This window comes from Nipponia nippon, unplaced genomic scaffold, assembly GCF_047370975.1.
Source record: "Nipponia nippon isolate SJK-2023a ecotype South Korea unplaced genomic scaffold, ASM4737097v1 scaffold_22, whole genome shotgun sequence".
Lineage (NCBI taxonomy): Eukaryota > Metazoa > Chordata > Aves > Pelecaniformes > Threskiornithidae > Nipponia > Nipponia nippon.
The window spans coordinates 2,932,556-2,948,371 of NW_028262339.1; the positions used below are offsets into that span (position 1 = coordinate 2,932,556).

The 15,816-nt window shown below is 45.2% G+C and overlaps 1 protein-coding gene across 1 annotated transcript in view; it reads right to left on the reverse strand.

Moving 5' to 3' along the window:
- LOC104008560 (fibroblast growth factor 10) overlaps positions 1–5,008 on the reverse strand; it is a 76,495-nt gene extending 71,487 nt beyond the window's left edge. Inside the window, exon 1 of the mRNA XM_087760410.1 lies at positions 4,446–5,008. Coding sequence (XP_087616536.1) covers positions 4,446–4,779 — 334 coding nt within the window. The 5' untranslated portion in view covers positions 4,780–5,008. The remainder of the gene's footprint in view (positions 1–4,445) is intronic.
- Positions 5,009–15,816: the final 10,808 nt, after the last annotated feature.

A 15,816-nucleotide genomic window follows, 5' to 3' on the forward strand; every position in this document is an offset into this window, starting at 1 on the left:
GCTCAAAACTTTCTTGCTATTAGTCGCTATGTTGCTAATCTGATCCCACACTAACTAAAGCAAAACCAAAGACTATCAGGGACTTCAGCAGATCCTACAGCTATGTATAAAAGATAATCACATACTCAGGGGAAAAGCCTAGAATAGGTTAGCTTGTGAGAAGTAGCTAATTATTTCATGCTAGCTCCCCCAGTAAACGCTCTTATTCTGCAATTGCAGTGCCTTTGCACTGTTTGGATTAATCCACTGTGGATGCTCAGAAGGCCAATTAATAGCTGGTGTAAGCCCTTTTAGCTTTGCTTGAGCTAAATTAGCTCATACAGATGAGGATCCATCCCCTTCTTGTCCACCTACTTCGAGCAGAGGTGACACCAGACAGTGGCTGTGCCGCCATCTACCGTAGGTTTTGCATAGCACTGCTTGGTCCAAAGCCCGTAGGAATCGCTCCAGCAATTCTTCCCACTAATATCCAGGCTCAATGACACAGACTCCACTCCCTAAACACGTACCTAAATAATGGCCTGATCCTGCAATCCTTGCCCAGGCAGAACTCCCCCTACAGACTGCAGGTTAGCTGCTGCTAATTAAGCATTGCATATTGTGTTACCATTCTTCAGCTACTAAGATCTGTCCTGTAAATTTGAAGCATGTGCTTCATAACACTTAACAATTGCCTTAAAAGTCAATTAAAAATAGCATAACACTCGAAAATATGTTCAAGTTTTCCTGAACCAGTTTATCATGTATCATTTCTTCATGGAGAGAGTGGTTAGGCATTGGAACAGACTGCCCAGGGAAGTGGTACAATCACAGTCCCTGGAAGTATTCAAAAAACGTGTGGATGTGGTGCTTAGGGACATGGTTTAGAGGTAGACCAGGCAGTTTGGCTAACAGATTGGACTCAATGATCTCAGAGGTCCTTTCCAACCTTAATGATTCTATGATTTTATGTAACCCAATGCATGCTGTTCATTAAACCCAAAGAGTTTCACTATCTTCAAGAAAGCTTTCTGTGTGCAAGTAAAGTCAGGATCTGCACACGTGCAGTTTTCTCTCCATTTTTATATATGGCTTAAGCTCCTCTTGGTCAGCCCAGATCTCAAGTTATAGCAAAAGCTTTTGTAATTACTCTTTGGAGGTTTTTTGGTTTTGTTTTTCCCCCACAAGTACTGAAGTCACCAGAAAGCAGTACAGCTGTCCTTATTCATGCATACAAATGGCTCTATCAAGAACAGGGGCAAGGGACTTCACAGCTGTGGTGCTGAGGGATGCGCTAGTACTGAGTAGTTGCATTTTTAGGACAAAACTCCAGATGTAAAGAACAATAAAACAAAACCTAAAAAGTGTCCTACTTCTATCCAGTGACCCACACCCTCCATCTATGCCAAATGCTGCAAGTTCCCCCAGCCTCCTGACAGAGCAGTCAGAAGCCACCTCTGTTCCCATTACCCTATAGGTAGAGAAAGGCTGATGGAATAGTTCCAAGCAATCAAGTTGGAAAACATCTGCCAAAGTAAACTTATTTAGTGCACTCTACACAATATTTATAGAGCAAATCTATGAATGCTACTTGAGCCATTTTAAAGGCTGGGGACTAAATTCTGTTTTCTGAATGTTTATTCTGACTTTCTCCAACTGTTCTTCTTGCTTGACAGTGCTTAACTGGCAGCCAGCCATGAAAGCTGTTGTCTAATTACACAACATATCATGATCTTACAGCCCTACAGATAAGGCTTTACTGCAGTATAAATGCTAATAAACATTAGCATATGAGAAAAAGAAAATTATCCCCCAAATTAGAATATTCCAAACAAAGTCTTGTGTGTCAATAGTCACTATTATTTCTTTAGGAAAGCGTGGTTTTGAAAGAGGAACTTATATTATATTATCTTATTATTAAATAGCCTTTAATGTTAAACAGGCGACAATTTAGTGGGCTGGCTGGCTAACTCTTTATGCATGGCAGAAATTTGTTCGCATGTAATTACATATTTTAGACTACCTTAATGATACCACATATTTGCATGGAATCAGTCCAGCTGGGGATTGCAGCAGCATTCTGATTACACAGCTACATGTGAGGTTATGAAAACCATAGATTTTGTGAATCATTTGCAACATTTTGCTACACAGACACCCTTGAAATTAAGGCACAGTAAATATTTACTTAAATGGTCTCAGCCTATGTGCTTTTACAGAAAACACAATTTCCCACTGCAAATTATAATGACTGTTAAAGAAGAACATCCAACTGGTTGACCTATCTTCTGCTAGCAAGATCCTAATTGTTTTGTATTTAAAGATGTTGTACACTACGTCTGACTTCGTGATGTAAGTGTGGTTAGCAAGTTGCAAGTTTTAAGACAATGGGAGTCTTTTCTTCACTGGACATAAACCTGAGGGACAGGATACAACTATGTATAATAACGGCATTGGTTTGCATTTATATGAAAAAAATTACATTCTTCTCTCTTTCAGTAGATACTCTGCAGATATGACAATAACCATGACATCACCAAGAATGCCAATTCTCTTTCTGATGCACTGACTGGAAAACTAGGAAGGGGAGGAAGGAAGAAAAAGAAAAAAATAAAAACCAAACAAAACGCACCCTATAGTTACAGGGGGTTGTTGCACATAGACTGAAAGAGTAGAAAGATTTATATGTGCATTTCAGTGTATTCTAGCTCTTATTGGCAAGATCTCAGACAAGTTCATGCATGTGTGCAACTTTACTCACTGAACAGTTCTGCTGGCTAAGTGGGACTGCTTAGATGAGTAGTTACTTCTCTGAATACACTGTTGTCAGATTGGGCCCCTTATAGCCTTTTTGGCAGTGATATTCTACACAGAATGGCTTGGTGTTCTCAGAAATGCACACAAAGCTTTCAGAATCCCATTTTAGGGGAATGACGCTGTCCTTCTCCACAAATAAAAGTAATCTAAGAAATTCAGTGCTAGGACCTAGTTCCACACAAATTCAAAGTGATGCCTTCATCATAGCTCTGTTTTTCAAGAATTTGGCTTTCTATGAAATACAGAAAGGGAGGTGGTAAGATTCAGCTGCTTTGACATCTAAAGTTTTTTACAAACATTAAGTGCATGATAAAGTATGAAGTTGCAAGATGGAGCAAGTGAAGTAGTGACAATATGATACAGCAGCCCTCTCCTCCCTGTTTGCAAGCCTATATTATGGGTATTTAATAAAAATACAGTGGAATTAACAGCAATGTCTATCATACAGCATGGGAACCTGCTGAAGTACTCCATACTTTACACATTAGCTAACAAGGGACCTACTTAAGTTACTTTAAGTTGTTTTAATTTAACAGAAGATTTATCCCCAGGTTTATCTGGATTTACGTAAGACAGTCCAAGAACCAAAACGTGGCTCTCCACCAGTGAAGCAAGCCGGAGAGTTTCCTCCAACGCTTGCATAACAGAGCTTACTTTTTCAGCATGCTCCTATAGTGGGATGCAGTCACTTAAGTTACAATTCAATATATTGTGATTTACTACAGTTACTTCAATTTGAGATTGCACAGGCAGGAAAATTGAAAAAAGGGTACATTTCTAGCACTGACAGCCAAAAATACATTACCAGAGGCATGCTATTACTAAAAGCCTAATTAGTACTACAGAAAAGCTTGAAACTCCAACCATGGAAACGGCCATATGACTTTTAATTTGAAATAATTTCTTTAAAAAAAAAAAAAAAAAAAGAGAGAGAGACAATGAAATGCGTGTGAGGTCTGCGCGAATCCAGTCCCAGATGTTTACAATGGAGCGAGTAGTATAGCGGCGCCACAACCCGAGAGCGGCGGGGCGCATCGTGCAAGCCAGGGACGCAGGCACGAGCATTGCCTTACCGCGGGAGGTTGCGCGGCCGCGCACTGGCTCCCAGCGCCCGCCGGGCACCCCCACGGCGGAGAGCAAACCCAGGCAAAGTCCCAGCCCGAAGGAAAAAAATCCTGTTTCGGGCTGGGGGAGGAGGGAGCGCGGAGCAGACAGCTCTTGCGCGGCTCGGGGAGAAGAGCGTGCGTGTGCGCGCGGGGGAAATCGATGCATTGTTTCAATATAGCGTTCTCGTCAAGGCACTTTAATGACAGGGGATAATGATTTTCAGATTCGGGAGACAATGCCCTCCCCCTTACAAATCTTTCTAATTTGCTCTTATGCCAGGCAAAGAAACAAACTGTGCTCGGCAAAGCCATTTGCAAAACAAATGTAACCGGAGAGATTTGCAGATACGGGCTGGCGGGGAGCGGCATCCCGGAGGAGCCGAGCCCACCCCACCTCTCTTCTACCCCGCGCCCCCTCCCTGCCGAGGCGTCACCTTCCCCTTCCCTCCCCAGCGAGAGGGCTCGGGCGCTCCGGGTCCGGGGCTGCCGCGGCCGGGGCGCTCGAGGGGGCCGGCAGCCGCTGCCCGGCAGAGCGGTACTTACTGAAGGGGCAGTTCTCCTTCTTGGTACCGCTGACCTTGCCGTTCTTCTCGATCTTGAGAAAGTACTTGTTGTAAGAGTAGAGCTTCCTCTTGCGCACGTCTCCTTGGAGGTGATTGTAGCTCCGCACGTGTCTCCCCACACTGGAAGGAGAGGAGAAGGACGAGGGGAAGGAGGATGATGATGAAGAAGAGTTGGTGGCCTCCAGGGACAGCATGTCCTGGCCAAGGTCATGGCAGGTAACAGGCACAGAAGACACCAAGAAGAGCAGCAGCAAGCAGCAACAAGGCAGGTGGGAAAAGGCTGAGGCACCATTTGTCAGTATCCATTTGCACATTGTACTGAAACTCTGGGCGCTGGAAAATGTCTTATCAAATGAAACATACTGGAAGGGTAAAACCTGGTAAAAGGCAAGTGGAGAGCCGGTGGTTGCTGCTTCTGGTTAGATCCCTCTGAGCTCTGATCTGGCCTGAAGTAAGTGCACCAACATCCATAACTCAGGGGACAAATCGCCTCAGAAGTTGCTGCCTTTTAATCCTTCGAGTCCTCCCTCAGAAAAAAAGAGCTCTTGGGTTTTTTGGGGGGGTTGCTATGGTTAATCCTCTTTCCTTTTTCCCTCCCCCCCCCCCCCCCCCAACACACACTCCCCAACCTGGTTTGAGACTTCCCAGTAGTTATTTTGTTCTCTTCCTCACTCCTTTCTTCACCATCTTAGATGCAGAAAGGTCTGAAAAATAGATGACAGCAAAGTGAACAACAACAACAATAAATAATAACCAGCAGAAAAGGGTGCTGGAAGGGATTTTTCAAACACACTCACACTTTGTGGTTTTGCACCTTCTTCTGATCCCCACCCCCTCGCTTTTTTGCAAATCCCAAAACAGTTGTACAACTTGTCCTTTCTCACTGACAACCCTAGAGGAGACAATTTCTTTGTTTTGCTTTGAATTCTCCAGAACAGTATTAAAAAAAAATTGAGAGAAAAATAGAAATCCCAACTTGTCTCTCCCCCTTTGGTTGTAAACAGGTTGGAAGCTGTAGCCTAAATGTCAGTGATTACAAGTCAGAGGTGGGATGTGGCTCTGGTGGTCAACCCTTATTTGCAGGGGGTCAAGCAGGGGTGGGACATCTGAAATTCTTTTACAGTTGGAGTGAGCAGCGCCTGCTGCTGTGGAGGGAGTTTTGGGAGTTGTTCTCCCTCTCCTCCTCAGCAGCTGCAGCAGCCGGCTTGCTGCTAATTGCTCCTAAAGCGTTCTTCTCAGAGTGCTGGTCACCAGAATGGCTTGGAGACTCATGCTTTACTAATTTCTCTTTCTTCCAGGCTGAACTGATCCCCTCTAGGGAGGCTTCCCTCCCCCCATTCACCCCCTCCAAAAGAAACTTGTTTTCTAGCGGAGGATTTTATTTTATTTTTTTGGCAGTGAAGTGCTTGAGAAAGCCACCTGGAGCTTGTTGCCTGCTAGATCTCCCCCTCCCCCCCTGCTGGAGGAGGGGTTGGGTGGAGAGGTTGGAAAGAAGTATATACTACAGGCAGACCCTAGAAAAGCAGATTATATGCTGGTCAGAGAGAGTAAAAAGGGGAAGAGATGTAGTTAGCTCCTTTTCCTTCTTTGCCAGCTTCCATGGAGGTCTTTCTCCCTCCTTTAATGAATCACTGATTTCTTGCTTCCGTTGCTGAAATAAAAAGTTCATACTTTAGTCTGCTCTTCCTTTTAAGCCTCTCAAGATTTATTGTGTCTCTTTCCCCACCCTCACCCTCCTTGTCTCAAAAGAAATCAGGACCCTAAATGACCATTTTCTAATTGCTAACATGAGTCATTTACTGAATAATGCATCTGACTTCAAAGCAAAAGGGACTTTATTGGGATTGCAAAGGTTTCCCCATAAAATCTGACTGTTTTGCTTTTTTTTTTTTTAAAACTAATGCAGTTTCCTTTGCCAGAAAAAAACAATTTTTCCATTTTCAAGGCTATTTTAAAGCAATTTTTCAAGCTATTATTTTCTTGGAGGGGCATATGTTGGTTTTTCCTTTGATTCCATCTCTCATAATGGATTTGTCATTTCACATACTGAATGTTATGACAGATTCATATTTCTAGCCCATCACTGAACTGTCAACTTTCCCAGTAATTAACAGGCATCTTCCATATGATGTACTATCTTTTAACATGAGGATAAGGGATCAGGGACTGACAGGATATGGGCAGCATGCAAGACATTAAATTTTGTTTCAGTATTTAGTATTGTAAAATAACTGTTTTGGAATGCAAGTAGGTGGAACATTCGCTAAGAGAATGGAGTAGCGGAGAAGTGAAGCGGTACAGAAACAAAGTGAATTACTCAATACGTAAAACCAGAACTTTTTTGAAGTAGAGGCAGTTTAATAACACACATCAGTGGAATGCAATGGAAAACCACCTATGCAATTACATTTGGCATTTGGAGTCAATCTTAATTTAAACAACAGAAAATGCAGAAAAGAAAAAATAATAGTTCTAAAATTAGACTGATTCATTAGATTAGGGTGTTAAATATATTGTTAACTTCACAACAGAAATTAGAAATTATTTTCTCCAATTATGGTGTTTATTCTGGAGAGCGTTGGCTCCTAAATTTATGTGTTCAGCTTCTGAGGGGTGACATTTAAAAACAGCCTTAAATATGAAACCATTTAATGTTAGAATCAATATGTTTTATGATGTTGTTTATGGTACTTCAGATTATTTATTCTGCATGTATTTGCACTGTGTGCAAAGCATTTCAGAAAATTTTTGGGTGAATCTGATTTAGACTTTCCTTTTGTGGCAACTAATAAAAAAAGAAATAAAACCAAAATGAAAAGCAAAAGCCTACTCTGATGAATGCCTGGCAGCTTACATATACGTCTACAAAGCTGATGTCAGTGTTCACTTGCTGTCTAGGTCAGGAAAGGTACAACATGTTATTTCTAAAATTGAAGTTCTTTTGATTCCAATGGCTTAAATCATAAATAATTACCATAATGTCTTAAAACTATACATTTGAAGAAGCCTTTCATTTTTTCTTTTTTTCCTGTCAAATGCTGGAAAATACAATGAATTGGCATTTTAGGATCTCTGGTGGCAGGAGAAAATAGCAGTGTGGGGGTCAAACAGATATATTTAACCCCTAATCCTTTAAAAAAATAGGTACCATCTTGAATTTACTCTTCTCAAGAAGAGTTCTGCTTAGACCTATTTCTAGCTAGTGATTGGCTATATGTTGGTTGTAATATCTTGTGATTAAGAACAAAACCCACATATCCAGAATTTCATATTAAATCTGCTTCTGGCAGGTGCAATATTCAGTGCAGTATTTAAAACTACTACAATGCATAGAGTCCTTTTCAATCCCGTGTGATGACAGGGAGGGCATTTACAAAACAGAGTCCAAATGAAAAGCTGACATAGCTTTTTAGATTATATCTTGTTCTTTTTTCTGCTTTCTGTATAGCCTTTCTTTTATAGCACAGTTGAATCCCTAAATACCCCACTACTTTGTATTGTTGGGTCACCTCTTAGGTTAGCCTGAGAAAGCCTGAGAAAAGTTCCACAGGAAAGATGCACTATTTAATGGAATTCAATCTGTCCCAATAGATTTGGATCACTAACATAAATGTATGAATGTAGATTATATCTCTTGTAATGAGGCCTGAATCATTCTCAGTTACTTCAAAGGACTGAAATTCAACCTTCCTTTTTAGCAGCAACAATCAGACCTTAATGGCTTCCTTTATTAATTGTTCCATTGCAAAGTTTTGACCTTCAGTACAGGGCCTAGATTAGAAATGGTACCTGCTGCTTCTAAAACAGTGTCTCTGTTTTGCCTCTTACTGCTCTAAGATTTTGTGAAAAGTTTCCTGCACTGCAGTTTTATAAATGCTGAATTACATTGACTCATCCAGAATGAAATAAAGAAAACCCTTTCTAAAAAATGTACAAAAAGTAGAAAATATATTTTAAGGATTTTCTTTTTGGGCTGTTTTCTTTCCAAAGAATGTTCAGGGAAATGAATTGCACAGGTGGATTTTAATGAAAAATAGTCTAAATTTTTTTTATACTTTTAGCAATCACTTATGTAATGTTTTTGTCTTTTGATCAGCAAGGAGGAATGTTTTCAAGTTGCTTCCCCCCCCCCCCCCCCCGTGGTAAGCAGATGACTTGAATCAGAGAAGGAATATTTTAAGGTAGTTGGAATAGATTTTGTCTTGTATGATTTCCCTTAGGCAAGGCGTTATCTTTTCTGGTGTTGTAAATAAGTTCTGTCTATGCCTTTGAGTGTTAATGTAATCAACTCACTCTCAGATGTCACCAGCCCCTCACTTTGGATCGCTAGATAGCAATCATGACCATTTGCTGTTTACAGTATGATGAGAGATGCACATGCATCTTCTGGTCATGGGACCAAATTCTGTTCTTATTCAAGGTGTTGGGAAATTTGCCAGTGTTTTCATTGAGAGAGATTTGGGCCAGGAATGTCACTACCAGAGAGGCAGCTCTGCCAGAAATGAGGCAAGGAATGCCAAATGTCAGTGATGGCTCAGATGCCTCTGCCTATATGTCAGTTCCGAACTGCAGAACTTGGCAGTGTTGTAAAACACTAATCTCAGTTATAAAGAAAAGGCAGTGGCAGATAATGTCCACAATCACCAACCAGCAATGAGACAAGCTGTTTGATTTGAGATGCAGTGCTACTTGCTGAAATCTTTACACTGTGGAGTTCATGCCCACCGACAACAGGGACTGAAGGCCATTGCATTTTATCTGAATTAAGCGTGAATCATAGAATCATAGAATGTCCTGAGTTGGAAAGGACCCCCAAGGATCATCGAGTCCAACTCCTGTCCCTGCATAGGACAACCCCAAAATTCACACCATATGTCTGAGGGCGTTGTCCAAATGCTTCTTGAATGTTGTCAGGCTTGGCGCCATGACTGCCTCCTGGGGGAGCTTGTTCCAGTGCTCCACCACCCTCTGGGTGAAGAACCTTTTCCTAATGTCCAACCTAAACCTCCCCTGGCATATCTTCCTACCGTTCCCTTGGGTTCTATCATTGGTCGCCAGGGAGAAGAGATCAGCGCCTACCCCTCCTCCTTCCCTCTTGAGGAAGCTGTAGACTGCGATGAGGTCTCCCCTCAGTCTTCTCTTCTCCAGGCTGAACAGACCAAGTGACTTCAGCCGCTCCTCGTAGGGCTTTCCCTCTAAACCCTTCACCATCTTCGTGGCTCTCCTCTGGACACTCTCTAGTAGCTTTGTGTAGCAAACACTACACATCAAGGTTATCCCACTAGATCTCCAGCCGACCCGGGCTTTATACCCCCAGCAGTAGGTGTGTCATGTTATAAGGGGCGGAGACAAGGGAGGGTCGACCCTTAACTCTTTCCGTACAGCACGTGATCTTCCGGTCGCCAGCCCTTATCTTTACTACATTTCCCCCTCCCTTAGCTCCAGTAGTTCTGGATCTTGCTGGGGAAGCTGCGTGTAAAATAATCGATATATGGTAAGACTTATACAGGCACGCATCCGTTACGTTCATAGATTTTGCCCAGTCCAGCCAGTAGTTCGTCGCGGCTCCCTCATTACTCCCCCACACCATCAGGATGCATAGGGAAATGGTAACCTGTCAAGATAAGACTCAATAGATTGATTAATGTCTATACGGTCTAATATTTCGACTGGGTACCCATTCTAGCGTCCCTTTCTCGGTTTGCACACACGCATACCACGTCCCAAGCAACGGAGGGAATAAGGGCCCCCCCATTCACGGGTTTGCAGGTCCCGTACTTGAACCAAAGGGTAAGGCCCTTCGTTCTCATCGAGCCGGAAATGTGCCTGGGTTGCAGTCTGGGTTTTATAGGTGTTCCCTCGAATGGTATGATTTAAGGTAATTAGTGCCGTCGTCAACAGACGCTGTGCCCGAAATAAGGGAGGGTCAAGGGGAGGGGGAACCCCTGTTCCTGGGCTTATCTTTTCCCCCTCCCTAAGTCGGTCGAGTAACTCTTTTAACGTGCGGTGCGCGCGTTCTACAATGCTTTGGCCCGTACTGTTATAGGGAATGCCATGACTCAACTGAATATCCCAGCGCGCGCAAAAGTCCTTTGTCTTCTTGCTGACATATGCCGCTCCATTATCTGTTTTAATTTTTTGTGGGATGCCAAGTTGCGCCATACAGTCCTGCCAATGTAAAATAACTGAGAGAGCATTTTGTTTAGCATGCATAGTGGCTAAAATAACTCCACTGCAGGTATCAACTGTGACATGCAGATACTTACGTGGATTAAAGGGTTCATAAATCGTAACATCAGACTGCCATATTTGGTTGGGCTGCAACCCTCGAGGGTTTACCCCTGCCTCCCAGAGGGGACCTTTGGAACACACAGGACAAGCAGCAATCACAGAGCGAGCATCTTGCAACGTAATGCCAGCGAGCCTAGCTAAACCACGAGCTCCACAGTGGAGGAGCTCATGCAGGCGGAAAGCTCGCCTTAGGTTAGAAGTTTCTTCAACCGCCAGTACGCTCTTTGCTAAGCTGTCCGCTATTTCATTCCCAGCAGAAAGAAAACTCGGTATGGAACTATGACTATTAACATGGATAGGACAGACAGGAGCGGTTCTCATTTGCAGTGCGGTGAGCAACATTCCGGCAATCTCTGACGTTGCCCCAAGTGCCCATCGGCACTTCTTCAGTAACTTATATACATAGCAAGAGTCTGTGATTAGATCCAAGGCCTCTTCGGGCCATTGAGTGAGAGCCATCCATACCGCCTTGGCCTCAAGATACTGCACGGATTGCCCTTGATCTTGATAACTAATGTGGGTCCACTGACCATCCTCCTGCCATGTAACGACAGCTTTCCCAGTAATCGATGACGCGTCGGTAAAAACCGTGCGGCCTCCGGTGGGTTGTTCAACTATGGCACTAGCTGGCAAAAAATGGAGTACCTGGATTATCTCCCCACAGGGGTGTGGTCTTAGACCTTCAATACGACCCGTAAATTCAGCTATCGCCGCTTGCAGGAGCCCCACTTGTGGAAGTACCAACTCCCACTGTGCCAAAGAACAGGGCAATGCGATGACCTCCGGGTCCTTCCCTGTTAAGTGTTGAGTTTGCCTCCGACAGCGGAGAATAAGCTGGGATAATAATGTTGGCCAAGAAATTAAAGCCGTCTTTGGTTTGCCTTGATACAACCAAGCAAAAGGCCAGCCTTTTTCACCATTATTTTGAATTAGTAAACCATGGCCAGCGGTATCGGTCATGTAAATCAGGGCAGTGACTGGTTGTTCAGGTGTAAATCGAGCGAGACCCCAATGCTGGGCTCGCTCCATAATTGTCCTAAGAATCTCCTGATGGTTTCTTGAAAGAGTCCTTGGAGCTAGGGGGGAATCTCCTCCTTTCAGGAGTTGATATAAGGTAGTCATTTCTGCCTCAGATATTGGAATAAAGTTTCTAAGCCACAATAGTTGTCCAATTAATTTTTGCGCCTCATGGAGTGTTGTCACTGTAGTCCGAATTTCAAATGATTGTGCTGTCACGCTTCGTGGCCTCAGTTGAGTACCTAAATACTTTACTGCACGCCCTACCTGTGTTTTCCGAGGCTCAATGTGTAACCCATGTCGCTCCAAACTGACTATCAGCTGCACGCGTGCCTTTTCCAGTAACTCCTCTTGGTTGGACGCCAATAACACGTCATCCATGTAATGGAAAATGATGACCGTAGGGAAATTTTCTCGAATAGGGCGTATCGCAGCAGCTACAGCAATTTGACACAAGACTGGTGAGTTTTTCATGCCCTGGGGTAACACCTTCCATTGATATCTGGCGCACGGGTGTTGATTGTTAGGCTCAGGAACAGTAAAGGCAAAGCGTACTCTATCTTCTTCATGCAAGGGAACACTAAAAAAGCAATCTCTAATATCTATAACCACTATTTGATAGTCAGGTGGAATCATGGCCGGAGAAGGAAGGCCCGCTTGTAGCGGACCCATGTCTTGTATACATGCATTAACTGCGCGTAGATCATGTAGCAGTCGCCACGCTCCCGATTTTTTCTTTATCACGAAAATGGGGGTGTTCCAGGGACTTGTAGAGGGTTCGATGTGTCCTGCGTCAAGTTCTCGTTGTACCAATTGTCGAACAGCCGCCCTCTTTTCCTCTGTCAATGGCCACTGCTCTACCCACACTGGTTTATCTGTCAACCAGGTGAGTTTTAATGGGCGGACACAGGCAGTGGCCATTATGATAAATTTGTACGCAGCACTATATTCATCTTCTGCAAACAACATCGTCCCAAGATGACAATGGGTAACTCAGCAATGACAGGGTTACACCATGCTACCCTAGCTTGTCCAGATTCCGGATCCTTCAACATAATTTGCATTGGGTTCCTGCTTTGATGCGAGGTCTGCATGCCTCCCACGCCTTGCAGCGAACCTCTCGGTTCGAGTGGCCAATCATCTGGCCATAGATGTGATGGGATTACTGTAACATCCGCTCCTGTATCTAAAAGGGCTCTTAACACGAGGCGTGGTGTTCCCCCCAACGCTGGGAGCCATGGGGTAACTATAATATCTACTTCTGGTCGTGTGGTCATGTTTAGGGTGAGTGCCACATACGGCGAGGCTCTATCCCCAGCCTCCTCTATTGCGCGCTCCCATCTCCCCAAGGCAGCTGAGTTGGATATTGCATCATTGGGACCGCAGGCGACTGTGCTGGTCCCGGGGAAGGAGAGACTCCCTGTGCCATACATTGCGCTGCTGTCGTCGGGCCTGTTGAGCTGATCACTGGGGCAGGTGGGGATGGCACGGCCCTCAGCCATCCCCTCTTCTCGTTTCCCCAGCCCGGTCTCCTTTGCTGACTCCCCGATTTGCACTGTCGAGCTCTGTGGCCTAGTCGCCCACAGCGCCAGCATCGTAGGTCTCTCTTTCCTTCCCCTGTTCCGGGGGTGTTTATTTTTGAAGGGCATTGTCGCGCCATGTGTCCTTGCCCCCCACACCTATGGCACATAAGTCGTGCGCCGCGGCAGGCCGCATGGACTGCGGCCACTACCGGTTGCATACTTTGCGCCTGTTCCTGTTCCAGCACATAACGAATCATCTGTGAAAGCGTGGTCCCTATGGGTAACTGTCTTAGCAACACTGCAGTTTGTGGGTTTGCTTGCGTACGTGCACAGTCAAGCAATATTGCCTCCTTAGCCTGCTCAGGAAGTCGAGCAACCTGGAGCGCCGCTTGCAGCCGGTCTAAAAACTTTGTGAAGGGCTCACTTAACGATTGCCGTATTTGGACCCATGGAGGCTCCCTTTTATCAAGAGCTGCGATGATGCGTATTGCTTCCTGGGCAGCTTTCGAAGATGCAGCAAAATCGCGCCCCCGCATTCGCTGAGCCTGTGCCTGAGGAGTTGCGAACTGCCCTTCACCCATCAGCTGCTCTAAAGTCACTCCTGCCATGGGATGGTTGGCCTGTTGCGCCTCAATAACAACTTGGGTGCACCGATTCCTCCACTCCTCCCTAAACAATACCATCATCGAGGGGGTCAATACGGCCCGCATCAACTGAATGATATCAAAAGGTGCAAGCGGCGTTGCAAAAACACAGTCTAATAGGACTTGGGTCTCTGGGGAATTTAATCCATGACTTTTCACCGTTGTGACCAATTCTTTCACCAACTTTGCATCTAACGGTTGCCACTCATATCCTCCACCTGGGGCTGCTCGGATAGGAAATGCTTGAATCGGAGGGGCCTGGAATCGCACTCCTTCCAAGACACAATTTTTTGCAATCATCTGCCAATCCGTCCCATTTGCCCTCTCTTTCGGCATTCCCCCTGGCATAAGACTTTCCGCATTTGCCACCACCCCTCTCAATCGGCTGATCAATGCCTCGAGTTCCCTTGAAACCTCGTTAGTCCGTCTTGGAAGCGGGGGCGGATGAGCAACAATCGAGGATCCCTCGTCACCCCCTTCGCCCTCACTGCTATCAGAGCTCATGGGGTAATCGTGTACAGGCTCCCTCCACTGTGAGGGAATACCAGTTTGATTTCCCATTGCCCCAGGGATAGGGGTTCCCTCTGGTGGCTCAGGTATCACTGACAGTGCCGGGGGAGCCCTACCACCCCCTCGATGTCCTGCGCTCCGCTCTCTGTGTGTCCAGCACTCGTCGATCACTGGGATACAATGGGGCGTCCTCAGGTGTTTTGCCTTCTTTTTCTCCTTCCCGCCATCTTCCTTCACGTAGTTCACGATACTGCTGGGATCCCACATCAGCCCCCGGGACCCAATCCAGCAACCTATCAGTCAGCTCCCTTTCCACACATTGTTGCAACTCGCCCCAGGGGTATTGAGGAAGTGGCAGATCCGCTGGTGCAGGAGGTGCCGAAGGTTCCGTGGGCGGCCGCTCTAAACTCCCCACTTGTATCGGGAACACCTTTCCCGACTCCTTTGTTCCCGCTGCACCATAGTCTCCCTGCACCTCCCCTTCCTCCGTTGGCTCAGCCCCCAGTAACAACGGTTCCGTCTGTGTCCCACAGGCCACTCCTTCCCAGCCAGCCTGGGTCCCCTCCGAAACTAAACTTGTTGGCTTTTCGTTCCCAGGAGATTCCTGCCCCATCAGCACACCACGTGCAGCAGGTCGGCGCCGCCTTGCCGCAAACCCCCGCTTGAGCACCCTTGTCGTTACCGACTTTAGTACCTTTATGAGTTCCGCGAGCTCCATCGCTGTTGCCTGATCACGTCGGGGTCACCACTGTGTAGCAAACACTACACATCAAGGTTATCCCACTAGATCTCCAGCCGACCCGGGCTTTATACCCCCAGCAGTAGGTGTGTCATGTTATAAGGGGCGGAGACAAGGGAGGGTCGACCCTTAACTCTTTCCGTACAGCACGTGATCTTCCGGTCGCCAGCCCTTATCTTTACTACAGCTTTGTATCCTTTTTGTACTGTGGCGCCCAAAACTGCACACAGTACACAAGATGAGGTGTGTCTTAAAGCTTGAAAAAAAAAATCGTCATTACAGTTGTTTTCTTCTGAGAAATCTGCAAAATCACCATTGTTGTATTTGTCTTTATTTTTCACCTTTTAATGTACCTCCATGTCATTTTAAAAGTGTCCAAATACTAATATTATTCTAATTTCATGTATAGAATGAGGTATAAAATAAGCCCTTAAGTTGTCAAAGATCAAGACTGAAGGAGGTGTAACTCATCTGTGTGCCATATGTAGCTGGAATAAGACATATAAAGCTAGAATACTATTTTAGCTGCCTGTAGTGGGATTTGGTAGCATGTGGAACATATTCCTCGGCTCTTCTGTGCACACTCCTTTCCAACTAAGCATCCAAAACTGGAAAAGAACACAAGCA